Raw genomic sequence first — 26,221 nt, 5'->3', positions numbered from 1 at the left:
AATCTTATATTGTTTTAAGGAAATGTTTCCATGCTCTGCTTAATTGATACTCTTCTCTGCTTATATATATGAATTAGCAACTAAGAACCCAATAGGCAAATTAAATGATGCATTTTTTCCCCTCTGAATTTTTCCATTTATTCTATGGGAAAAAATTATTTTCCCCAAAATATAGTGATATTTTCACTTAATAAAGCCCAAAGCCTGTATTGATTCAGAGATTTCCTATAGAGAATAGCTTTCACTCCCTTTCTGTTTCATTCCTATTCAATAAAACTCTCACCCTTTGTACAATTTAAGCCGCCTGCTGTATGTGAAATACTTGTTGTGTTGGCTTAGGCCTAAAAGACAAACCAGCAGTGGTTTTGCCATCTTTTGTTATCTACAGTGTGTTTGCACAGCTGCAATTACTAATTGAATAACACGGCTTATGTTTTCAAGGAACCCTTCGAAGTTAAGGTGGACCACAAATGTACATTTCTCTAAAATTGTGAGATGTTTCTTTGGCAGAATCCCCCCCCCCCAATTCAACAAGAGAGCAAAGCTCTCTTCATAACTATTTGCAGATGTACACATTCATCAGGGAAGCCGTCTGCAAAATTTCAACAGTTTTTCTCTAAAAAGAGTTTTTCCATACTGGCCTTCGAGGACAGGGTGAGAAACAGCATCGGTTGGCTTTGATACAATCCACACTGGGATTGTTGTCGTCCCCCCACTATGCGGATGATTTATGTGTGTTGATGTCAATACAGTAGAAAACCATTCTCTCAATATCAGGGATACCAGATCTGAACTGCAAAACGCTGGGTGACTACAAGGGGAAAGCAAAATGTTGAGAGTTTGTGGAGTTTCTTTGCCATCTACTGGCCGGCTGGATTTTTGCAGTCCAGATCTGCTACATGCTGTGATTTAGCCGTTCTTGGCCATTAAGGGGAAAATTGACCCTCAGCAGGATCTCCCTCTCTCTCTCTCTCTCTCTCCCTCTCCCTCTCTCTCTCTCTCTCTAAATTTATGATACCTCTAAGTTAAGAGGAATAAGTTGTGTATGGAAATTGCCAGTTCCTTCATGGTTTTTAAAGTTATGTTTGTTTCTTGATGTGGATATAGCAACTGAGCAGGCCCAAAAAATAATCAGAACACAATACTAGAAGAATTAGTGCAAATTTAGGCCAATTACTATTTCCTGATCAAGTCATTTGCATAATCAAGAAATCATAAAAATGATTTAAAGTGACAAATCTTCCGCCCAGATGGTTCACTTAATTGAAGCTTTACTGTAACTGGGACTATTTTACTAAGTTTTAGCATCCAAATATTTCCATTGTCTTACGCAGAGAAGTATCGACATAGACAGCCTATACTTATTTTTTTAAAAAACCCTCATTATTACAGATATCATGAAAGTATAAAATATTCCATTCAGCTAGGTTTCATCCCAAACAGCAAAGATTTAAAATATTGCAATCTGCAGATCTTCCTTGTTGACCTCAAAGCACCCTGGACTACATTCCTGGCTAGCCTGTTTTACATCTACAGAGATTCTCCCAAGTGTTTGTAGCCCCTGAAGAAGTTTCCCCCATTTAATGACTTTTGACTTTTCTTTCCCTTCTCCATTGCATCATATTGGATCAGAGAAGCAGGAAGTAACGGGCACTTTCCGTTGGATTTCACCTGAAAGGGCTAGAATATTCCACTTCCCAGGGTCCTTGAGTTAGGACTTCAATAGGAGAGCCAGAATGGGCATTAAAAGCAAACCCTGAAAGGTTTAGGGTGATTTATTGACAGGACCTGGGTTTTTTCAGACACATAAGTGTCAGACACATAAATGTCAAGCTCAAGTCAAAGTTCAAGCAATGAGCCCTTGTCCAGTAAAGCTTCTGCAAAGTATATTTAAGATGGTCATTGGAGATAAGGGGAACGGGCAGTAACCGTCCTGCAGCATGATATACAATATATTTGCATCCGAGTCCAAGGAGGTGTTTGCTGTAATCCTCTGTTTAATACCACGAAGCTTTTAAAGCAACATGGTTTCATAAACATGTCACCTTAACTTGGTTGTATTTCTCAGTTACATTTTTTTAAAGAGGAGATCTGGATTATCATCATTATACCTCAAACACAATGTTTCTAATTAAACATTTCATAATTGTTGAATGAAATTATAATCATGTTAATGGCAACACTGTGCTCTGAAGTAATTGAGGGCATCCCCTCGAGACCACCCAATAATGGAAGTTATTATCCCATTTCCTTCCCCTCCCCCCCACCCAAAGGATGCCCAAGGGCCAGGTGAAAAGGAAGGGTCAGGGAGGAGGCCTGGGGCATCGGATCCACTTGGATACCCTCAGGATTGCGAGGGGCACCGCAGGGCTGCCTCTCTTCCTAACCAGAGAAAATAACAGCCCTCCCACAAGTCTTCTCACTGTGGGGAAAGTGGGATACTCTTGCTTTGTTTTTTAGTGGGGATGGGGAATAGGATACATTTGGGTGCCTTTTCTCTGGGCCAATAACAACTGCAATTCATGAACTCAAGAAGGAGAGCAGGGAGATGTAATTCTCAAAGTCTATGAATTTTTAAAGTGGAACTAGAATGCCATATGAGTGATTAAATGAGAAGAACAAAATGAGGGAATTCTTGCACAGTGACCTTTTTGAGAAAGGGAGGACTGGAGAACTTTGTGATTTTAAAAAAAGGCGGGGAGGGAGAATTTGCGATACTTAGACTTCATTTTCAAGTATAGTTCCCCCCCCCCCCAAATTATTCCAGTTTACAGCACAACCACATCGTGAAGCTCAGGAGTGAAGTCAACCAAACTCGAAAGAGAGATATTCGTCAAGCTGATCTAAGATAATTCAACCTGAAGTAGAAACAAAATTAAGACTTCTCCCATATTAACATCAACTTATTAATCACTGATGAACACGGGGGACACTTGATGAAGATGTAATTATTTTTATTTTTTCCCCAAAATGTAGACTTTGTAATTAACAATAATTGTAAACTTCAAGTATATATAGCTAAAACGTACATTAATTAGCTAATGGTGTACATGGAAACATAATTATGCACAATGAAACTGACACGTATGAGATCTATTGGAATCTGTTGGAGATTCACTACTAGGTTGTTGTGGAGACTTTAGATAGATCTATCGCTGGAATGGTCAGAGGGAAATTTTGGGGATTTGAAAGGAACAGATATATAAATATCTGTATTTATACAGATCAGTATAAGGAAGGTAGTTTAAGGATTTAAAAAAACCTGTAAAGATTTGTATGAATGAAATCACTGTAAGAAAATAACCTCTCAGCTATTTGGGATTAGCCTATTATGGAGCTGATGAACAACTAGCAAGGGATTCAGTGCAAACATTTTACAACATTTTTGTGTCAACAGAAGGAAAACCAGACCACTCTGTGCCGCCAGTCAAAAGGGTTTTGGAATAAACTGTCAGGTTGCAATTCACGTGAGCAAACTTACTAACAGAAGCAAGCCCTGCGAAGCTCCGGGAGATGTCTGGATGTGCGCAGTCACCTACACGGGCAGCCTTAGTTTAGATACTGCCGATTAGATAAGATGGAAAGTTAATTATGGTGTTTCTTGCACTCTTTCTCAATGGGCTATGCCTGCTTTCCTAGCGGCTTCTCAGCAACATGACCCACCCAAACCAGGAACCAACTGAAAGCAAGGATTGTACAAATGTTTATTTTTGCTATTTGAAACTATCTTTTTGGACATATCATCTTGCAGTCCAAACAAATGCAGCCCTGTGCAATTATTTCTCCTGGATTCATTTCCCAATGACCTCATCCCTGCTGCTGTCCAAGGGAAGGGAACATCTGGTTTTGCTGATCAAACAGGAGTCAGCCATCCCTCCCTCTCGCTCTCCCTCATTATAAAGTGTGACCGATTTATTCCCTGGAAATATTTGCCCAAAGTCAGGGTGTATTCGTGCTTAAGTATGTCGCTGTCTGGTCAAGAAGCCGACCAACCAGAAAACTACCAATTAGGACATTTTGAGTTATTTGATACAGAATTCCAGTTTTATAATCAAATATGCATGGCTAGTTCCTATTTTAATTGTTTTCTTGCTAGAGAATTCATCTCCGTTTAGAATTTATACACATCATGTATAAATTGATAAATTATGATATCAATTTACAGAACAGATTTCAAACTTTCAATCATCATTAATATGACGTCAGTGGCTCCCTTAGACCATCCCACGGTATTTTTATAACTCCCTTCCTGCTCTTCAAGGAGGACATTTGCAAGAGACGGGATGCCTTTCTCTTCGAAGGTCTTGGAGGGGAAATCAAATCACAGCTCTCATTAGTGACAGCTGTCTATTTGAGCACCAAGACAAGGACACAGGGTTGTCCTTTACACCTTTATCTAGCAGGGTGCGTTAATGTTTCCCAATATTAGCAATTGTGTGAATCGACCCTATTCATAGATTTTAAGTTTTTTAATTAAAGTATTGGTATATCAGAATCTCTGGAAAAATTTGCAACATTTTGTGCTATGAAAAGAACTATTAAGATTCTCTGTATCATCATTAATAGATTTGGATAAATGATGCTTGATGATAAGCATGTTGCTTCATTTTTTAATGATATTTGCACCCAATAATTTGCCTTGAAGCATCTTGTTCTGACTTTAATCTTAATTTCTCATCTATGACTGTATGGAAATTAATAATAGCAAAGAAAAAGTCCCGTTGCTGTCAAATTTTGGCATTATCTAGGTATTTATGATGATGTTTGGAACAAAGGAGCAACAATTCCTGGCCTTCTCTAGCCTGCTGCCAGGGAATGGCTGGTGTGCAAATGGAAAAGAAATAAAAGAAGAAAATAGGAAGTAAATAAACTAGTAACTAAACCAAAACCTTTACAAGCCAAAACTGCCTTTTGTTGATTCATTGCTTTGGCCTGGTTTATTTTCAATGAAAATAGTAGAAGCATAAAGTTGGAAAGGGACGCTCAGACGATTAATCCAACCTGCATCTACAACCTTCCTAAATCATTGGCTCCACTATTCAGCTCTTCTTTTTGTTGGGAAATGCTTTTACCATTCAACTGGAATTGGCCTCCCTATAACTTTAGGTCTTGTTCCATATCCCGCACCCTGGGATGAGAGGGAATAGGTCTCTGTTTTCTTCTGTCTGGCTTCTCATCAGGTAACTGAAGAACACTATCATATATTCTCTTTGCCATTTCTTTCCAAACTAAATATCTCTCTGTCCTCACCTTCTCCTTGTATTGTTTAATTTCCAGTCTGTTGATGATGCTCGTTGCCCTTCTCTTTCTCTGTTTTGACTTCTCTGAATTTTAAAAGTCGAGAGCCCCAAATATTTGAGGCCTGTTCTTGGAATTTAGGAGCTACCTGCATTTATTTTCTAGTTGGTTCCATTCAATTTCCTCAACCTACTCCTTTAGTCTCTCAAAATCATTTTAAACTTTATTGCTGCCTCTAAGATTAGCTTGGAGATTAGATTAGTTTGGATGACAATATGATTTGTGTCATTTGCCAATTGGACCTATTATTTTTCCAATGAGTTGATGAAAAGTTGCAAAAAAAAGAAGAAAAAACAGAGAGATGCATTTGTGGGAACTTCTCTGGAGAAACATTCATATGAAAAGATGAGTTTAAGCCTACAAAGGAAGCAATTCTGTTCTCCCTTAGGTAGGTGTAAATCCCAGCAGCAAGAGGGCAGAGTGGAGGGCCTCAGTTTCTCCAAACACTCAGCAGCATCTCTTGAAGTGGGGGGGGGGGAACCCACCTAGGTGCATCCAGAGCTAGGATTCGTTAGAAATGAAACATTGCAGATTTGGCACTGATCAAATTAAAACAGGAGACATTTTTTAAACAGTGGGGAAAAAAAAGGCAAACCATTGAAAGAGTGTAATGGTCCGTGTTTAGGAGCGTCTTCTAAATGGGACCTTGTAAGTCTTGCCCCATGCTTTCTCCTTCGGTAGCTTTTTGCTGCTGGCAGGGAAGTCACAACGATCTCAATCTGATGTTCATTTACATGGAGGCTGTTTTCTGTGCCCCTTTTGCTTCCTTTCATGAAAAGAGAGCAAGCAAAATGTTTCTTCTTCTCCTTTGCTCATTCTTCAGAAAACTCGTCCCTGGCTCCTAAGGTGAGGACTCCATCCAGCAGCTAAATGGCCTGGAGAAGATCCGGCTGCAGGTGACCCTGGCTGGCTCCATCCTTCATTTCCATGCTCAGCTGATGGATTTATGCAATCGCTTTACAACCTACTAGGAGGGAAAACCCATTTCTCAATTCCTCCGGCTGACGAGTACAACTCACCCAGCTAACAGATGTCTTATTAATACAGTAATATTCATTTATCTGCATTTCCTTTCTTTGTCAGATGGAGCAAGTGAGGAACAACACGGCTTAGAGGGACAATTAATATGGAGCTTTTCACCTTGTCAGTTTTATTTCCCTTTCTATATACACACATACGCATATGTGACGCTGACATCCCATAATACACAGATGGGTCCTCCAACAGCTGTTATCAGTTTACTTCACAGTTCCCCTGAGAAAGCTGGGGAAATCTGCCCAGGCAGCCATCATCCTGTGGAAAGGATTGAAAAGATGCCCAGTGTCTAAAGGCCCCTCAGCCGAAGGACCGGGCTGGCCTTTAACCACACCGTCCCCACCCAGAAACCGTCCGCTTGGAGACGTGGACTCTCTGTTCTTTACCTGGGGAGATTTACGGACTGGCCCTCACTGGCCCTGCTTATTCCTTAGCAGGAGCATTAAAGCAGGCGAGGAACAGCAGCACCCCCCCACCCCCCCCACGGTCCCTGAAGGTGTTTGGTCAGAAGGTCAGCTGGAGAGGGTCTGCGCTGGCCCACCCTCCAGCCCATCATCCCTTACTACAATCTCAGGCAGTGCCCTGGGATACCAGGGAAGAGGATCACCTGCTGGTTAGTCACTTTCATGGAGGGGGGGGGCTCTGGGTCTCAGTCCCATCCCACCCCACCCCCGCCCAAATGATCTGACTGGCTTTGGGCCTGGCCTTGACTGAGCACAGGGGCAAGAGAGCAGCAGGAAAATGCCGCCGGAGTGGAAGCCCTGCCTGCTTTCACCCTGAAGCCCAAGCTCTCCCTCTGGGCAAACCGAGCAAAGTCCCTGTATCAGCTGAATGTAAACACAGTAAGGTGTGAGCATATTTTTTATCCGTTTCTTCCTAAGGAATCTTACCTGAGGTTAAAGCTTAAGCATAACAAGGGAAGAGCTGAATAAATAGCCAGGCAAAGTGGGCATAGCTGGCACTCCAAGAGTATCAGCTCACAGAGACAGACAGGCATGCAGTACGAATGTCTGACCTCCAACATCCGTCTCACCTGCGTGCCCTGAAAGCCGAGCTGGCACACCGTAAGCCAATCCTTCTGTTCGGCTGGGATCAGCTGCCTTCTTGGTTCTTCCCACTCAGATTTGTTCTCACAGGGTCATTAATTTGATTATATAACAAGAGTTATTATTTGGGCGTCTTATTAATGTTTTTCTTCCCTATAAAATAAGGATCCTGGACAGCTTCACCCCTGTTCCCGACAGTCCAGGATTCCTTTGAATTAGAAGCTACTGTGCTCCTTGGCCACAATATCTGAGGTGCGGTATGGTATGACATTACAAAGAAACTTGCTAGCATCCAGCGCTATTAAGCATGTGTGTCTTGTTACCAGGGAGTTTTATTCCAAGGATAATTGTGCTGGATACACCTGGAAGTTCCAGTTGGCAATAAGGAATTTTATAGAAGCAAAACATATTCCGAAGAATAGGAAAATGTATCTGGAAATGAAATGATTGCCCTATACTTCTCTATGTTGTTATATTCATCTGATCTGACAAGTAGAAGGCAGCACCCGGCAGACCTTCCAGGGCCTTTGAAACGGCGAAGGTCAGGCCTGGCCAAAGCTTCAATGGCATTTCAATGAAACAGACAAGATGGAAAGAGGAAGAAACATGGCGGACAGTTTCTGCATCACTGCTAAGAAAACTGCCTGGCTGTCCACATGAGTTGATTCAAAGAAGGCTTCATCTTACCTTTTAATACCCAGACACACGTTTGGCCTCAAAACCCCAAAGATTTGGATCTGTACTGTTTATCTTGGATTGCCTGAGGAATTAGTACTGTGATGCTAACATCACAGTTTCCTTAATTTTGCCCTACGCAAGTAAACCTGCTTGCAGGGTTTTACCTACACAAATCTTTATCACTGCTGACAACCTACAACTAAGAGCCAACGACAGCCTCGTAGTGGCAGGGTTAGGCATTCTCACAATTTACCTAGAGTATGCATGCATACATAACCTAGGAATAATAAGATGTATTCAGATTAAGTGTGCAGGCATAAACACAAATGGCATTCTTACAATTATGCCTCCAATTCAGACCAGGCTTTCAAACCACGGAATAACTGCTGACAAAAATATGTGATCAGTATGAAGTATTTCTACATCAATTTAAATATTTATTTTATTTTATTTATTCAATTTATATGCCGCCCCTCTCCAAAGACCCAGGGCGGCTCACAATACAAATATCACTCGTGGATTGCGCTCCAAGCAACTAGGAGTTTTTCAAAATCTTAAGAAATAAAAGATCTTGTTCAAAATATTTCCCAGAGAAATTATTCATGAATTATTCTCTTTTTCATTGGCAGTTGTGGCTAGGGAAAATTAGTTGTGGTTTAATCCTATGTCTCTCTCCTGCAATTTAATATAGGTGCCAACTAATTCTGGTTACGCTTTCCCCAAATCTGTTTCTTCTAGTTTATTATCAGAAAAAGTGTGATAACACAATCAAATCATGGAAAATTCATTGTGGTTTGTGACTAACAAATCCTTGGTTAGAAGGGCAGTTTGGAAAGCAAGGCATGGGCAGCATTTTAACTCAGTTAGCTTCGAGGCATTATAAAAAGTTTTTGTAAAGAAAAATGTGGAAACTGAAGGGGAATTGCAGTCTAATTTATGTATTACTTGGTAGATATGAGCTAGAGAAGGCTACATTAAAATGAGAACCATATCAATCTCGCTCTGATCCATACATCATATATGATCTTGTAATAGAGATGTATACATTCATTGCACAGGTTATTTTTGTAAGCAGTAATAATGATCAGATGACTATCGAGACCTACAGTAAGTCAACCAGCGTTCACATTTTTTTTTCTTAATTAACATTTAGGACATTCTTGAACAATGTATCTGGCTGATTACTTTTCCTCCTTGCAAGGAAAAAAATGCAACCATAAATAAATTTTTCTATCATTCTACCGAATGGATGGCAAAACTAGTGAAGTGAGATGGCAAAACAAGTGGCACCACAGTGAAAACTGACTCAGAATAGAAAACATTCAGCAATACGACAGTTGCATGAAAAGGCCTTTTCAAATTTAAAGCATGCTAAGACAAATCTAACATCTACCGATTGAAACAGAGCACATTTCTCCATTAGTTTTCTTTAACTCTTCTGATATTGAGCCCAGCCCCCCCCCCCCCCCCCGCCCCCGGGTTAACTAGCCAAACCTTCCCTGCAGTTCCTTGTGGGACTTTGTTTCTCAGACATAAACATCTTGCCTGGAGTAAGTAAGCGGTCTGTCTTTCTGAGACAGTCTGCTGATTGGGAATCCCTTGCACATTTTCCATCCTGCAGGGAAACAGATCACGCACACGGTCCCTCTCCTGGGCTCTCTGCAACGTGACCGGTTTGTTTGTGTGTGTGTCTGTGAGAGAGAGAGAGAGAGAGAGACCTGCTTTCCGGGGCATATCATCATGCCTTACCTCCGACTGATGGCCGGCTCTGACGAAGGCACAGACGGGATCGAAGGCTCCCGTTCCACAGACCAGCAGGTGTGTTCGGTTGTATCGGTGTAAAGCACAGATGTGATTTGCACATTCCTCCTACAGGGGGAAGTAAAAACACAGAGGTAAAAAGTAAGCTGGTATTTTTTAAAGCAATTCTATTCTAGTGATATCATGAAGTTTTTAGTTTGAGTCAAGCTTATAAAAAGGCGTTATGCCAGTCGGATTCAAAAGCTGCATTAAGCCCTTTGAGGCAAACAGCAGAACTGTAAGAGGCGGTGCCGATACTTCTCCACTGCTCTACCCGGAATCTGCTGGGACAATATTGGCCTGGTTTGCAGGTCTTCAAGACCCCTTAACAGCTCTACCAAGACCAATGGAGGGCAGCTGTTGGCCACCCTTGTCAGTGGACTGGCCAAGGGACGTGATTCATGGATCAGGTCTCAGGGTTCTTGAGTAATCTGGAGCTGGCTATTCAAGAAAAGGAACCGATTCCAGGCTCTTCTGCCTGTTTTTAATCTCTCTCGTGTTAATCTGGCTTCACTCTGCTTGAGAAGATTAGAAGGAGGGGGGAAAAAAGAATACAAAGCAATGTGTTGTAGCAATCCAGGTACTGAAGGGGAATCCCTGATGGAAATCCACCCTCAGCTATGGGAGGTCACCGGGTGATCATTGTCCGTTGGTGACCTCTCAGCCCACAGCCAATGGAGGAAGGAGAGCTGGATCCCTTCCTTGAGTCACGGAGGAAAAATAGGAAATATGTATCAAAGGAAGCAAGCATCTTTATCGGACGCTCTGTGCAAGATCACCGAAGGAGAGATGTGTGTAAAGGACTAGAGGACACAAATGGATGTTCACAGTTACCCCATTTGTTATACTTTCTGGTGACAATCTCTGCCGTTTCCCTATGTTGTTTTTACAGTTAAATAACCCAAACCCTTCAGTTAAAAGGAGAATCTCACTATTGAACTGGCTCTTCTGTCCCACGTCCTTTCCCAGCCTCAGAGTGGCATGTTGCTCAGATCAGATTAAAACAAGATCCTTTTGAACTCTAATCAGCAGGCAAAAATCAGCAAAAATGGAAAGAAAGCATTTCACAATTAACACAAACCATAGATCTCCCTTTGATTGTGCATTCTTCTACCTGCTGGGAGCTGCTGGGCCAGTGAATCTGAAAGAAAACGGGGCTCCATTTAGAAGTTGGTACAACTATGTAGTTTTCTCATTAAATTTTAATCCAATGCTTTTCAAAAGGTTTCTCATAATTCAAAGGGTTATTATTGCTATTGGTATTACTGGGGAAGTCTGGAGTTGAAATCTGCAGATCTTAAACTCACTAAGGTTAAAAAAAACACCCTGCTCTAAATAACTGCAGTCTAACGTTGGACGGATTAATAAGGCAAAATTATGCACCAAACCATCTTTCCATCGACGGAGCACTTTGGGTAATGAACGAGCAAACCTCTCTTATTTGTTATAAATGCCTCTAAATGCAAAGCCTGCTCATAAATCCATTAATAACACCCACCGGAATGCTTGATTATGCTGCCCTGGGAACAGGAGTCCCTCATCCTTTTAACCCATCTCTCTTTCATTTCATAATTCAAGCTTCCTTACAAGTCGTATGGTTCTGCTTTCTGTTTCTGCATGATCTCTATGTTGCTACAACTAAGCAGCAAAATTCTGCTTTGTTACACAAGCCCAGTTGCTGGGTTTCTTTTGATTATCAAGAACTAACATTGGCAACTAGTATTTGACTCAAGTATGAGATGAAAAAAATATATATGTAGTAGAAGCGATATTTTATCCATCCATCCATCCAATCTATTCTCTCTCCCATTCTCTCCTCCCTCCCATCTATGAAATTTATATGGTCTCCCAACTCACTCATGGTGACTTACATGGATGGCTTAGAGGAATAAATATTAATGTATATTTGGGTGTTCATCTAATTCTGGACCTGGATACTAAACCAATGAGCATACAGCAAGCAGGGGAGGAATATGGTAGCTTCCCCTTCATACAGTGATGAACTCTAAGTGCAACGGGAGCCAATGTACTCTTGTAGGATCTGCTAATAGACCGAGCAAAGAAGAATCTGAACTAACAGACAAAAAATTAAATAAAAGATATTAACAGAGGAAAAATAATGCCAAATTATATGTCCCATCAGAATCTTCTAAAAATCTGAAAATCTTGATCCAGGTTCACAGGGCTAGATTAATCAGTTTCAGTTGTGACAAAATCAGGTTTTTTTCAGCTCTTCTTGTAAATATATATATAAGTGGTGATTTATAGAGAACATCTGGAAGTATCTTCTCCAGATTCCCACCTCCAGAGGTTTGGCATGTGATGGGCAAAAAAATATCATTTTGTATTATGGAATTTTGCCTGTTATGGTAGGCATCTGATGTATATGTATTTGGATGTGTATTGCTTTCATGATACGCAAATGTTTTGAAAAAATATATATATAAATAATCCTCTCTACATGCACGAGTTTATTTTACTGATGGGAATCAGACCAATCTATTCATAGTCCTGTCCGCCACATATTCTAGATTCACCAATCTTCACTTTCTCTTTGCCAAAGAGTATGAAGTTAAATATCTTGCAAACTCAGAATTTCTCACCAGCAAGTTATTGAGCCAACAAATGGATTTTATCAAGGATAAATCCATCTTCTACTTGAAGAAAGCTACTTGGCTAACTTTCTTTTGCACAAATATACAGACAGCCCAAAAATAAATTTACAGTTCTTCCATAAAGCAGTGCTTTTTCTTGATTGCTGGTGCTTAATTGCTAAATATTTTCCACATAGAGAATGCAAGATGAGTTTGTACTACATATAAAGCCAGAAACTAATTGATTATAAATGCCTCCCCCCACCATGATTTCTCCTTCAAGATATACAAACTCTGAAAATGACTCAGAATGACTATATCCATGGCTTGGTATTGAGTACTTGCCAGGATAAAAACCTTTTGGCTAGCTGTCAATCATAACAGTTTACAGAATCATAGTCTGAAGTACTTTCTAAATTTCATCAGTAATTGTGTGGCATCCACCATAGTTTATATTTTAAAGTGAACAAAGAAAGATAAATAATTTATTATACATAAATAATTTATGTATGTTGAAACAACAGGAGCTCGTTGGTCTGCTAGATCGTATGTAGAACGGGACGGAGTGAGATGCCAAACAAAAAGTTTCTTTTCAGATCACAACCTGAACGTGATGCAACAGTAAGACAAACAACCCCCTCTGTCTGGGCGCAGTCCTGTGCTTGATCAAGAGAGCTGGGCTGTCAAAATCAAGAATCATCGTCACTGTCTATTCTTCGTTCATCGGACTAGAATATTGTATTTGATTCTGAGGGTTGCATTATAACAAGGAGATTAGGAAAACGGGGCTGGTCCGGAGAGAGAGGACCTGGAACGATAATTAAGGCAAAATATGTGAGGAACATTTGCAGGCATCTTTCTTGGTACACTTAGTTGGAGGTTGTGATTGTCAGGAGCCACATCACAGGACTTGGCCGGTTCGTGGTCTCAGTAATCTCAGATACTGCCAAGGGGAGTTCAGAAAGTACAGGGTTTCTTGAAGGATGAGAAGTATTTAAACAGTCAGTCCCCCATTGCAGAAGATGACTCAAAGCCTGAGGAATAAATCCTACTGCAGCCTCTGCATGAAGAGGAATATACTGTATGATCAAGGAGGCTCCTCGGTAGAAACTGGCATGCTGGAGTCAGGGTTATAAACCAAGGGCTTGGTTTATCAGCCTTGGGTGGACAAACCACTGTCCAACCTTGGACCTGACTTCCTTCTTATTCTCTGGCAGACCGTTAGCCTGGTGTAAGCCTCCGCTCCGATCCCTGGATCTTGGATTCGTCTGCATGGAATCTCACATTCTTTGTTTTTCCTGTGTAATCCTGGGATTAAGGCCGGTTGTAAAGACCTCAGAAGTGCCCTCCTGGACTTGCAATTGTTGGCCCAGGAAGGCAGAGGTCTGTTTAGCTTGCGAAAGGGAAGACTGCGGGGACACAGGGTAGCTGTCGGGTAGAAGATGGGACAGAACTGAATTGCTCTGGAAAAAGGACCGGAGACAATGGGTTTTAATTCAAGGAGAATGGTCGGGAACACTTGTCTAGTGGCTAGAGCTGCTCAGCAGTGGAATCAGGGATCCTGGGAGGAGGCAGATTCTCTACTGGAGGGGCTGGGAGGCCATCAGCTGCGGATGTTGCACCAAATGATGTCCAACTCCCTTCCATCTTCTCTCCGTTTTATGAGGACAGCCAGTTTGGTCTAGTGGTGAAGGCGCCAGATGGAATGACAAAATAGCTGGGGACTTTGGACCAATCACCAGGAGATGGTAAGTTCTAGTCCCGCCTTAACCATGAAAACCAGCTGGGTCACTTTGGGCCAGTCATTCTCTCTCAGCCCAACCCACTGGGTGGTTGTTGTGTAGGAAATAGGATGAGGAAGGTGTGTTGGATATGTTCACTGTCTTGAATATTATTTATTATTTATTATTTATAAAATAATAAAGGTGGGATAAAATAATTAAAAATGATTCAGCAGAGAAATCTGAGGCCACATAGAACAGAGCTTGGTGATAGTGAAGGAGGCAATTTACACACTGCGTTTGTGTGGTTTCCCAAGTCACACAAAAGAGGCAAGATTAGAGCAGAAAAGGGGGAAAAAGGCCTGCAGGTTCTAAAGTAAACAAATTAAACGAACAAATTGAACCTTATCAGGATTCATTAATGAGATAAGTTCTTGTGCACCCATTTCCCCTCTGTGTTTGCTTCCTTCTTCCTGCTCTCATTCCATTAATGAAATAGGTTAGTATGATTATTTCTGATGCATTTAATTCCCTCTCGGTCTGCTTTGTCCCATCCCATTCCCATCAGTTAATCATTATTAATTCAATTAACTAGACTAAGCATGATTAATCCCACAATATTTAATGCATTCCCTGCTTATTTAGTTCACTCCAATTCTCTCAATGAAAACCAGTTGTAAGGGCTGCTATTCTCTGGGTCTCTTTCTCTCCATGGGTACAACAGAAATCAAAGGGGTTGGGGTTAGTTTGGGAAGTCCAGTGAACTCCCCTGTTTTCAGTTGCAAGTGAGTGGCTGAGCCCCACGGGGCATGGGGGATTTTGGAGGATTTTGTACTATTCCCTTCTTAAATATTATACTAGTGTCCTGCTGAGTGGGACTACCAAAGTAAACTCCGTATACAAATTGATTTTATATATCATTTATTTATTCGAGTGTTTACAGCTGCAGCTGCCCATTGATCTTGAAACCACATCTCCTGCAAATCCATTAAAGAACTTCCTTTAAAGGGTTTCATACTTTTAAAAAGTAAATGGAAAAACTGGAATTTTAAACAATTCACAATGCAAATTAATAAACCAGCGCAGTTTAGTAATAATTAATTGGCTAACCTATGGGGTAAAGTGCTGTTTCCGAAGTAGCTGAATTTATGCCACATATGCCCCCTATCTGCACCTAGTTTGGGGCAGAAGGACTTTGACTCTTGGCACATGAGGATCCGCTCCACAGAAAGGAGCGGTAATCTTGTCTCTCAGGGTATCTCACAACAATGGGCCCATGGAGGAGGCTAAGCAATCAAGATGATGTCAAGCACAAAAAGAAAATAAACAGCCATCCCTCTTTCAATTACGCTAATTCAGTGGAAAAGTTAGAAATGTAATCTGCCAGGGCAATGAGCCTCCATAAAATGAATATTCTGGAATGAGCCCGCTCAGTCAAAGCTCTCGAGGGTGTTGCTCCTTATAGGCCACGTCTGAACACTTGGAAATCCAAACCCCCCCTCCCCTTTTATCATGCTTCAAAAACTCAGGTCCTCCATTAGCGTAGGATATGTAAATTGTACTGTACCTCTCTGTAATTTTCACTGACTCGGTCTAAGCTGAGAGAATAGATCAGGTTTTTTCCTCCAATAAAGAGCCGATCTTGATACTCGTCCACAAGCATCACATGAAGGCCAAGCGATCCAGACGGACTATGAAAAACCGACGTCCGGTTCATATCCCACAGCTCTGAAATAGAACCAGACCCGGCATTACAAACACTGAGGATTCGTGCATGGGAGACACTTGGAACGCTCTGCTCAGCTTCTCCTAGAGGTTGATAGGAAAATCACTGCCCGGTTTTTACTTTCAAAATTCTTTAGAGGGCTACATGTACGTTTCTTTAATGCAATATTTATGTACAACCCAGCATCAATGCATACAAAGATTTTACTCATAGAATTGCAGAACATAAAGTTGGAAAGCCCCTTGGAGATCATCTAGACTATACCTGACCAGAGCAGAAATCCTGCACTACCACAGAGAGAAAGAAATATGCCCTTTCCGGGAATCTTCTACATCCATATGAAACATCTGCCGTTAAGTACTAAAAGCCTGTTCGAACGTCTGGAATTTTTGAGAATTCTGACAAGTTTAAAGTGAGTTGGAGCCTGCCGGCTTTTGATCCTGCAGAACTGAGGCAGTTGCCGTGATTTCCAAAAATACTGCTGCCGCAAGTGTCAGTCTTTAAAGGGCTGCATTTATCTATAGGAAGAGCAGCCCCCACCTCTAAATAATGCCAATTGAAATAGTTGTTTTAGGTATGTTGCTGAGAATAAAAGAAGCAAAAAAGAACGAGCTGAAGATGCAGCTTGTATGTGAAGATGAGGAGAGATGCCCTTCTCAGCCGGTGGTGAATTTATTAGCACCCTTAAAAACACCTCAACAAGTTTTCTCCCTTTTCTTGCCCACTTGCCCACCCGCTCCTCCTCCCCACCTCCCCTTCTGTTCTCCAGGAAGCTCATCAGAACCTGAGCTTGGCTAATTTTGGCAAAAGCCAAAAAACCTAGGAGAAAGCAGTGGCAAGCCAACTCTTTCTGTTGGGAGGAAAACTAGGTAATTGTTTAAAGTCACCAAGAGCCCTCAAGCTCAACTCGAAGCAGCTTCAGTTTCCTTTGAACCCTCTCGGCCTCCTCTCGATAGTAAGTGTGCACATCATTTCTGCTTTCATCTGAATCATGAAAAGCTATACAAAATAACCCAAAGGCCGGTGCTCATTAATTTCTAGAACAGTTAACTTAGAACAGTTGATTCACACCTCTGTGAATTTGTTAAAATGAGAGTTTGTCCATTTCAAGTGCCTAAACTACTGTCAACTTAAACAACGGGCACTGAGTAAATATTAATTTACAAATGATACTATGTCCAGAATTGGAAAGAGCTTTCCTGTGGTGAAAAGGTGAAAGATTTTACTAGTTTATTTAGTGTTTAGTTTATTTCGCATGTTCTTTAGCCTTTTGAAAAATATTTTTCACTTTCATTATTTCCACGGATTATTCTTTCAAAACATATTTATTTCTAACTGTTGATTAGAATTTAGAACACCCTAAACATGCCAGGGGTTTATTTATGCAAGCCTCAGCTTTCCAAGCAAGACTATATTAGCCTGCTCAATGGAATCACCTACAAATTTCATGTAATATGAGGAAGCATCGTAACGGCATCTCGTATTTCAACTATCAATTCAGGAAAACATTGATAAATGGGTTTCCTGGAATCTTGGAATCTGGTTATACATTTCAGGATACTGGCACACTGCCAAGGAATATAATTTATTAGGATCTTTTAAATGCCTAATGGAGGAGAGAACAAAAAAAAAGACTCAACAATCTTTTAAAAATGAAAATTATTACCAAAGAAGTAAACAGGTGGGAAAAGGAGGGGGAAAAGGAAACAAGATTTGGAAATTATAAAATAAATACTCTAATCTCTAAAGCATAATTGCAATGAAATCTCATTTTATCCATGTAAATAAAACAATTACTTACAACTGATTAACATTCGCCAGATTGTCCTTGCTCTGCCATTTACATCTGCCTCGATCAATTACAACCTTTTGAAAATTGATTTGAAAAGTATCAATGAAAGCCTCTTAATTTTAAAGCCAGAATTGTGCTTAGTTTGGGATATGAACCTGCCACCCTCTTATATCACTGCTTCCCTTCCATAACGCCACGGAAGATGATCAGGAGGTCAAAAGTTAAGTCCCAGGAGGAAAGGTGGATGGAATTGGCCATCTCTGAGTTCAGAGACAAAAAAATCAAAGCCTTCTTCTCCCTTATTCCAGAGTAAGTGGGAAGGAATATTGGATGCAGTTATGGGAAGGCAATTTCTGGTTAAATGTCAGAACGTTTTGGCAAGGGGACTAACGGCCCAGGGAACTGCTGGGCTGGATGGCATCAGGCAGAGACAGAGGAGGCTTTCATAGGTATTCCTGCAAGGAGAAGCAGTTTAGAGTTGATGCTCAAATTGGTTTCACAATTCCAGGAATCTCTGCATTGCAAAACATTCAGCATACTGCATTACTAGATCCAGACAACCTACTACTGATAAGACATGTCTGAAATACTTTTTGGATTTTGAAGGGCATTGTTGCCTTCTGGAATATTGGCACATGGAATGTACATGCATTTTTTAAGGGAATACCAAGTTTGCCATCCCCGGTTTTTACTAGGCATACAATGTACTATTGCATTAATTGTATATCTAATTTTTGTGCAGAAAAAGTCTTAATTTCAGAACCATTTATCTTTTGTTGGTTTGTTTGATGACTGCACAACGCGCCCCTAACAACATTCTGCAAATAACAGAGAGTTCACTTACACCTCCACATAAATCCAACGTCAAATCTATTTCGTCTGGACATTTAGCTATATAAAATAAATATCAACATGTAAGAAAAAGGAACCCTTGTAGTACTGTAATATTATTTTTTCTTCTTCTTCTATTCAGTCATGTGCAATTCTCAGAGACTGCCTGGACAAGTCCCTGAGTTTTCTTGGCAAGGTTTTGTCACTGCCTCTTTCTTAGGGTTGAGAGAAAGTGACTGGCCCAAGGTCACCCTGCTGATTTTACGCCTAAAGCAGGACTAGAATTCACCGTCACCTGGTTTCTAACCTGATGCTTAACCACTCCAAACTGGCTTTCTGTAATACATAATAAAAGGACAAAATTCACACTATTTGCCAAGAATATAATGAACATGTAATGAACATAAAATACAATTGTAGTGAACGCTCACATTATGCACTTTACTAAATTTTAGGAAAAACATGATTCATAAAATGCAGTTCAGTCTTCTACTTATGCAGGCAGACAAACCCTTGGGGAAAACTATTTATTCAGTCAGGATTTAGTCAGAAAAGGCTTATTGCTAGCTGAGACCAAGTGGCATTCTTTCCGTAGCATTTTGACAAGCAAACAAGGCTTCTTCTTTCAGAAGGAAGATTCTGTGTGTGACAGAGGGAGTCCAAAGGATACACTATGTAGGGAGCCTAAGAAGTGGGAGGACGAATACAGTGCAACTTTGAAAAACTGAATCCAGAGTGGATAAAAAAGAAACAACACATAAATCAGGAGTAAAAATGTCATTTCTTTGCAAGCATCTGACTTTGTCTGGACTGGGAAGCCAAGCAGGTGCGGGTTATTATTTGGACTGGGAAGTGTGTGTGTGTGTGTGTGTGTGTGTACCAGAAGTCAAGCCTGACTCAAGGGCATCTTTATCTTTTTACCTTGTCAAACCAAGGTCAGCCTTTCGTGCATGAAAAAGAATTTTTGACTGATGCAATCTATAGAAAAAAACCAGACATGGACTGAGATTTTAATTGATGTTACCACCACAAAAATATCACTTATTCCAAACTACAGGAATTTATTGACTTGTGATAGATAAGGTCACATGTTTCTTATCTCAAACAGCCAACAAAATTTTAACAGTTGGTATAAATTACAGTTTCTTTCTTTCTTTGGATATCCAAACATTCTGCAGATTATTAGCAGGAATTTTAGTTGCATCCAAAGAATAATCTCCTGTTGCCAAAGCCCATTAAAATTTAATTATCATTTTCCCCAGTCTACATAAAGGAGCTGCACATTGTAGGATCAATTTGTTCTTTGTACATTGTTTTTGCAATCTTTTTTTAATTGTCAATTGTCATATTTTCTCAGGATTTCATTGCAGCGGCACATTCCTGGGAAAAATTGCAGCTGCTTTACAGAGATGTAGATCGTCCTTGTTACACGAGTACCCTGTTCTGTTCAAAAAGACATTTTCCTTTTAAATCTGATGCATGGCACAATCCTGGTAACTATAAGCAGAGATATGAGAATGAGATTAAGCTAAGCAAAGATTGTATTTTTAAAGCAAGAAAAGCAGTTGTCCTTTTGGCCTGATGTTCAAAATGTTTTGAGTAATCCAGCTGCTAGATGGTAACTATCTTTTCCTTATGAAAAAGGAGTTAAGATATGATAATGGGTAGCACACTGGTGCAGAAATAACAGGGGACAAATATGACTTACAGAGAAGTTCACAGGTGGCCTATGGAATATTCTGAAAACATCCCTTATTGAGAATCTTTTGAAACGATGTTTTTTTTTTTCAAAGACTGATGCCCCACTCTCCCCAAGCTCCAGCTCTCCTCATGGGTAAATCTGCTCGTTTTTAGGGGGGAGTGTCTGAGTGAGTGAATCATGTGACTGCAGGGTGGAAAGTCCTCCAGCTCTCCTCATGGGTAAATCTGCTTGTTTTAAGGGGAAGGGGAGTGTCTGTTTGAGTGAGTGAATCGTGTGACTGCAGGGAGGAAGGTGCTCCAGTTCACCTCATGAATGAATCTGCTTGTTTCTAGGGAGAGGGGAGAGGGGCTGTTTGATTTGAGTGTAAGTGGGAAGTCTTGCTAGCTGTGTGCGTGGGAAAAACCGGTTAGAATGGTGTTCGCTAGCCTTGGAAGGCAACTTATGTAGGAGAAGGAAAACTCCGATCTCAAATCTCCACTGCCTTGTGGCTATACCCACCTATGGGAAAGTTTTCAGAAGTCAACCTCGAGGCAAAACCTGGAGCAGGAGTCCTGGGGTGAGGAGGAGTGCTAGAGGAGTAATACCTCTCTAAAAAAAACCTTGGTCCAGCTGGCTCGGCTGGTAGCACCTCGTAAGGGCCCCTATCCAGGGTTACAGGAGAAGAAGGTCAACTGTTTTGAAGGCGGGAGAGGGCTTTATGCCCAACAGCAGATAAAACAGCAGAACCATCTTCTAGGAGAAGGGAAACTCTGATTACAAACCTCCACTGCCTTGTGGCTGCTATATCTATTACTGGAAAAGGCTTCAGGAGTCAACCTCAAAGCAAAATCCAGAGCCGGAGTCCTGGAAGCAGTTCGTGACTGTGTACAATCACTTTCTGGTAACTCCTGTAATGCAGCTGGAACTAATTGTATTGGCTTTGCCGTTCCATTGGACTATTTCAGCGACGTGGAGACGGGGGATCTGCTGCTTGGGTAACAGTCTGTCCTCCATATTAATCTACCCAGGCCTCATGCTCTGGAGATGACACTCCAGCTTTGCATACAGCATTGAAACAACACGGGAAGTGGCAGTTACCGGTTATAGGTCTTTGCTTCACTGGCATAGAGTGTGACACCAGGGGCCACTTTCGTTGGTGGGAGAGGTCATTGTACCTCATTGGGCAGCTACCACCCACCTTAAGCTGGGCAGCCCCTAGCCAGTAAGGTGCTGTCCCACCACGGTCTGTTAACCTCACAGGGTGCATGGGTTTTAGGGTCAAAGCCGACAAGCAGATCGATAACTTTACACCATGCAACAAACATAAGAAAACTTTAGCCCTAAATTTGGGCACCTGGAATGTTCAGACAATGACCCCTGGCCTTTCTGATGATTTACAAGAGATAGATGTGTACGTAAAACAGCTGCCATTGACATGGAGTTGAGCAGACTGCAGATGGACATCACTGCCCTTCAAGAGACAAGACTGTTAGACTCGGGATCTATTAAGGAAAAAAACTTCTCGTTCTTCTGGCAGGGAAAACCATCAAACGAGTCTAGGGAATATGGGGTTGTCTTCGCGGTCAGAAACACCCTACTAGGATCCGTTACTCCACCTGCTGCAGGAAGTGAAAGAATTCTGTCCTTGCAGCTCCACTCATCAGCAGGGCTGGTTACTCTTATTAGCGCATATGCTCCGACATTATCATCTTCAGTAGAATCCAAAGACAAATTCTATGACAATTTGGCTGCTACTATCAAGAAAATCCCTGAGAAAGAACCACTGTTTATCCTTGGCGATTTTAACGCCAGAATTGGAGCTGATTATAGTTCTTGGCCCACTTGTTTAGGTCACTTCAGCATCGGAAAGATGAACGAAAATGGCCAACGACTGCTGGAGTTTTGCTGCTACTATGGTCTTTGTGTTAGCAATACATACTTTAAAACAAAGCCTCAACACAGAGTCTCTTGGAGACATCCAAGATCGAAGCATTGGCACCATCTCGACTTGATTCTTACCAGGCGCTCCAACCTCCCCAATATTACAATCACACGCAGCTATCAGGGTGCTGATTGCGATACAGACCACTCCTTGGTGTGCAGCAGAATAAAACTGCAAACAAAGAGATTGCATCACTCGAAGAAGGAAGGAAGACCATGAATTGACATCAACAAGACCCCCAATCAGGGCAAAGTGGAGGAATTTGCACAAGCACTCAAGGAAACTCTCCCAGGCCTGGCTGAAGTAAATGCATCTGAACAATGGGAATATTTCAAGAATGCTGTTTATAACACCACCTTGTCAGTATTGGGTAAGATCAGAAAGACAGCAGATTGGTTTGAAGCCCATTCGGAGGAGTTGACGCCAGCCATCGAGGAAAAAAGGAGAGCTCTAATTCCATATAAAGCCTGTTCCAGTGAGCGCAACCTACAAGTTCTGCGAACTGCTCGTAGCAAAGTCCAACAGACCGTCAGGAGATGTGCTAATGATTATTGGCTGCAGCTTTGCTCTCGGATCCAGATAGCAGCTGACACAGGCAACATCAAGGGGATGTATGATGGCATCAAGCAGGTCTTAGGTCCAACACAGAAGAAATCTGCCCCTCTGAAGTCTGCTACAGATGAGGTTATCCAGGACCGAGCACAGCAGATGGCACGCTGGGTGCAGCACTACTCTGAGTTATATTCCAGAGAAAATGTGGTAATTGAAGAAGCATTAAATAACATTGAGTGCCTGCCTGTCTTGGAGGAGCTTGACAGTGAACCAACTTTAGAAAAACTAAATGCGGCCCTGGACTCCCTTGCTTCTGGCAAGGCACCTGGGAAAGATAACATCCCTGCCGAAGTTCTGAAGTGCAGCAAAGAGGACATCTCCACTGAACTGCATGAAATCTTCTGTCTTTTTTGGAGGGAAGGTGGAGTATCACAGGACATGAAGGATGCAAATATCATCACACTGTACAAGAACAAAAGTGACAGGGGTGACTGTAACAACTACTGTGGCATCTCTCTTCTTAGTGTTGTAGGGAAGCTGCTTGCCCGTGTCGTACTGAAGAGGGTCCAGGTGCTTGCAGAGAATGTCTATCCAGAATCACAGTGTGGATTTCGAGCCAACAGGTCCACTACTGACATGGTATTTTCTCTTAGACAGTTGCAGGAGAAATGCAGGGAACAAAGACAGCCACTTTTCGTAGCCTTCATAGATCTTACGAAGGCTTTTGACTTGGTTAGCAGGGATGGCCTTTATAAAATTCTCCCCAAGATTGGATGTCCACCTCAGCTCCTCAACATCATCAGGTCCTTTCATGAGGAAATGAAGGGCACTGTAGTTTTTGATGGCTTAACTTCAGATTCCTTTGATATTTGAAGTGGAGTGAAGCAGGGCTGTGTCCTCGCACCAACTTTATGCGGGATCTTTTTTGCTGTCATGCTGAAACAAGTTTTTGGAACTGCAACAGAGGGTATTTATCTCCGGACCAGATCAGACGGAAAACTCTTTAATCTCTCTAGATTGAGAGCAAAGTCTAAAGTCCAGCTGAAATGCTTACGGGATTTCCTCTTCGCTGATGATGCTGCCATCACTGCTCACTCTGCTGAAGACCTTCAACAACTTATGGACAGTTTTAGCAAGGCCTGCCAAGACTTTGGACTAACAATCAGCCTGAAAAAAACACAAGTCATGGATCAGGACATGGATTCACCTCCCTGTATTACAATCTCTGCACAAGGACTGGAGGTCGTCCATGACTTTGTGTACCTCGGCTCAACTATCTCTGACACTCTCTCTTTAGATACTGAGCTGAATAAATGTATTGGTAAAGCGGCCACCACATTTTCCAGACTTACAAAGAGAGTAGGGCTTAATAAGAAGCTGACGGAACATACAAAGATCCAAGTCTATGGAGCCTGCGTCCTGAGCACACTCTTGTACTGCAGCGAGTCTTGGACCCTCTATGCACGGCAGGAGAGAAAGCTGAACACCTTTCATATGCGCTGTCTCCGACAAATTCTTGGCATCACCTGGCAGGAAAAAGTCCCAAATAGCGCAGTCTTGGAACGTGCTGGAAGTTCTAGCATGTATTCACTATTGAAACAGCGACGTCTACGCTGTCTGGGGCATGTCGTGAGAATGGCTGATGGTCGGATTCTGAAAGATCTCCTGTATGGAGAATTAGTGCAGGGAAAGCGCCTCAGAGGGAGACCACAGCTGCGATATAAGGATATCTGCAAGAGGGACCTAAAGGCCCTGGGAATGGACATTAACAACTGGGAAACCTTGACCTCCGATTGTCCAGCTTGGAGGCTAAAGATGCAGCATGGCCTTCTCCAATTCGAAGAGACACTTGTTCGGCAGGCTGAGGCAAAGAGGCAGTCCCGGAACCAGCGAAATCTGGGGGGTGGGCAGGGGACAGAATGGATCTGCCCTCAGTGTGGAAGGGATGGCCACTCTCCAATTGGCCTTTTAGTCACACTAGATGCTGTTTTAGGACCTCTTTCCAGAGCACGATACCATCGTCTCTTGAGACGGAAGGATGCCAATGATGCCCCACGGGGATTGGTAGGAATAACAGATTTTTATTTTTTTTTGCCATTAGATCAATGTCTTTATTGCTCCATTTTAAGAATGAGAAGCCCAGTATTAAAAGAGTTAGATGGGTCTAATCTCTGCCTGCCTTTTTATAAAGAAGAGCAGGATGAAGGTGATGTGACTGGGTCAAAATTTCCAAGTCAGAGCAAGGTAGCGACACATATTTGTAGAGAATCACGCAGTGCCATGTATCTCAACAGACGCAAAGAAAAGCTCAGATTTAGCCTCTTTCTCTTAACCATGAAGAACCTGAGATTTGTATCCAGTGCATAATCCATTAAAATGTGATTCCTACAATCTTGGGTATCCTGGTTGATATTAAGAACGAACATCTGCCCTGATGTGGGTGAAGGGCCATTAGAGTTTATCCATCTGTTACGGGACAGTACCAGGTCTACAGCCCCCTCCCCGTCTCCTCTCCCCCCCCACCCAATTTTTCTGTTTAATGTACTGTGCCTTAAAATGAAAGAGTTTGTGGCTTTATTGCCTGATTTAAGACATGCTTTCATGGCATTTGCACATTCTCAGGAGTGCCTATTAATGAAACCAGAATGCAGCTTATTGAGAACGTCAGCTATTTATTCATTGAAATGGTTTGGAACAAGTGCCTAAACTTAATGGACGGGTTAGGGTTGTCTGGGAGAGGTGAAGGACAGCTGCTGAAATCTCAGGCACCAAAGGAGCAACCAGATTCCATTTAAAGCAGGCTAGATTGTCATCCTTGCCTCTCTGCCTGGTGTTGCCAAAAGCATGTAAAATACAGAACACAATACCGTGTTAAATTAGAAGAAGAACAAGTCAAAGAAACAATGATAGCATGGGCGAAAAACGTTGATCACACGATAGAGCTAGATAAATGGCAGCAATGATGGGATAGGAATTACAAATTAACATTGTCAACTGCATACAAGGAAAACTTATATAAGATGTTTTACAGGTGGCATTTATCACCCAAAAGACTGGCAAAAATGTTTAAATATAAATCAACTATATGTTGGAAATGTCAACAGATATTGGGGTCGTATTATCATATGTGGTGGATAGATAAGTTAAGAAGAGAAATGTTAGGGTTTTGTCATTTTATCAGTATTATTATTATTTAGTATTAATATAAGAATGAATGTAAGAAATGAATATGGTGGTAAGCTTAATTGTTAAGACACAAATAATTTTACATTGTTCAATGAAAGATGGAATGTTTGTATTAGAAGAAAATAAAATAATAATAATAATAATAAAAAAAAAACACACCATAGCCCTACATTTCAGTTGGTCTCGATGCAGACTTTTATTACTTGCTGAACATTATTATTTCCTTAAGGTAAATTGGTACAATTTCATAACATGTTCAAAGTAGATCTGTATTCTATAAAAAGCAAGATTATATCACATGGCAGATAAGGAAAGAAAGTGACTTGTTCTTATTTAATA

The 26,221-nt window shown here is 41.5% G+C and overlaps 1 protein-coding gene across 2 annotated transcripts in view; it reads right to left on the bottom strand.

The window, feature by feature from the left end:
- SEMA3E (semaphorin 3E) overlaps positions 1-26,221 on the bottom strand; it is a 134,330-nt gene that overhangs the window by 56,794 nt on the left and 51,315 nt on the right. For both annotated transcript variants that reach the window (XM_034424863.3, XM_034424862.3), the window contains exons 2-4: positions 15,740-15,900; positions 10,939-10,998; positions 9,807-9,926 (exon numbers count right to left, since the gene is read on the bottom strand). In XM_034424863.3, the coding sequence (XP_034280754.1) occupies positions 9,807-9,926; positions 10,939-10,998; positions 15,740-15,900 (341 nt within the window). The remainder of the gene's footprint in view (positions 1-9,806; positions 9,927-10,938; positions 10,999-15,739; positions 15,901-26,221) is intronic.

Source organism: Pantherophis guttatus, chromosome 7 (assembly GCF_059756535.1).
Source record: "Pantherophis guttatus breed Tessera chromosome 7, ASM5975653v1, whole genome shotgun sequence".
Taxonomy (NCBI): Eukaryota; Metazoa; Chordata; class Lepidosauria; order Squamata; family Colubridae; genus Pantherophis; species Pantherophis guttatus.
This window is presented reverse-complemented; position numbering and strand designations above follow the sequence as displayed.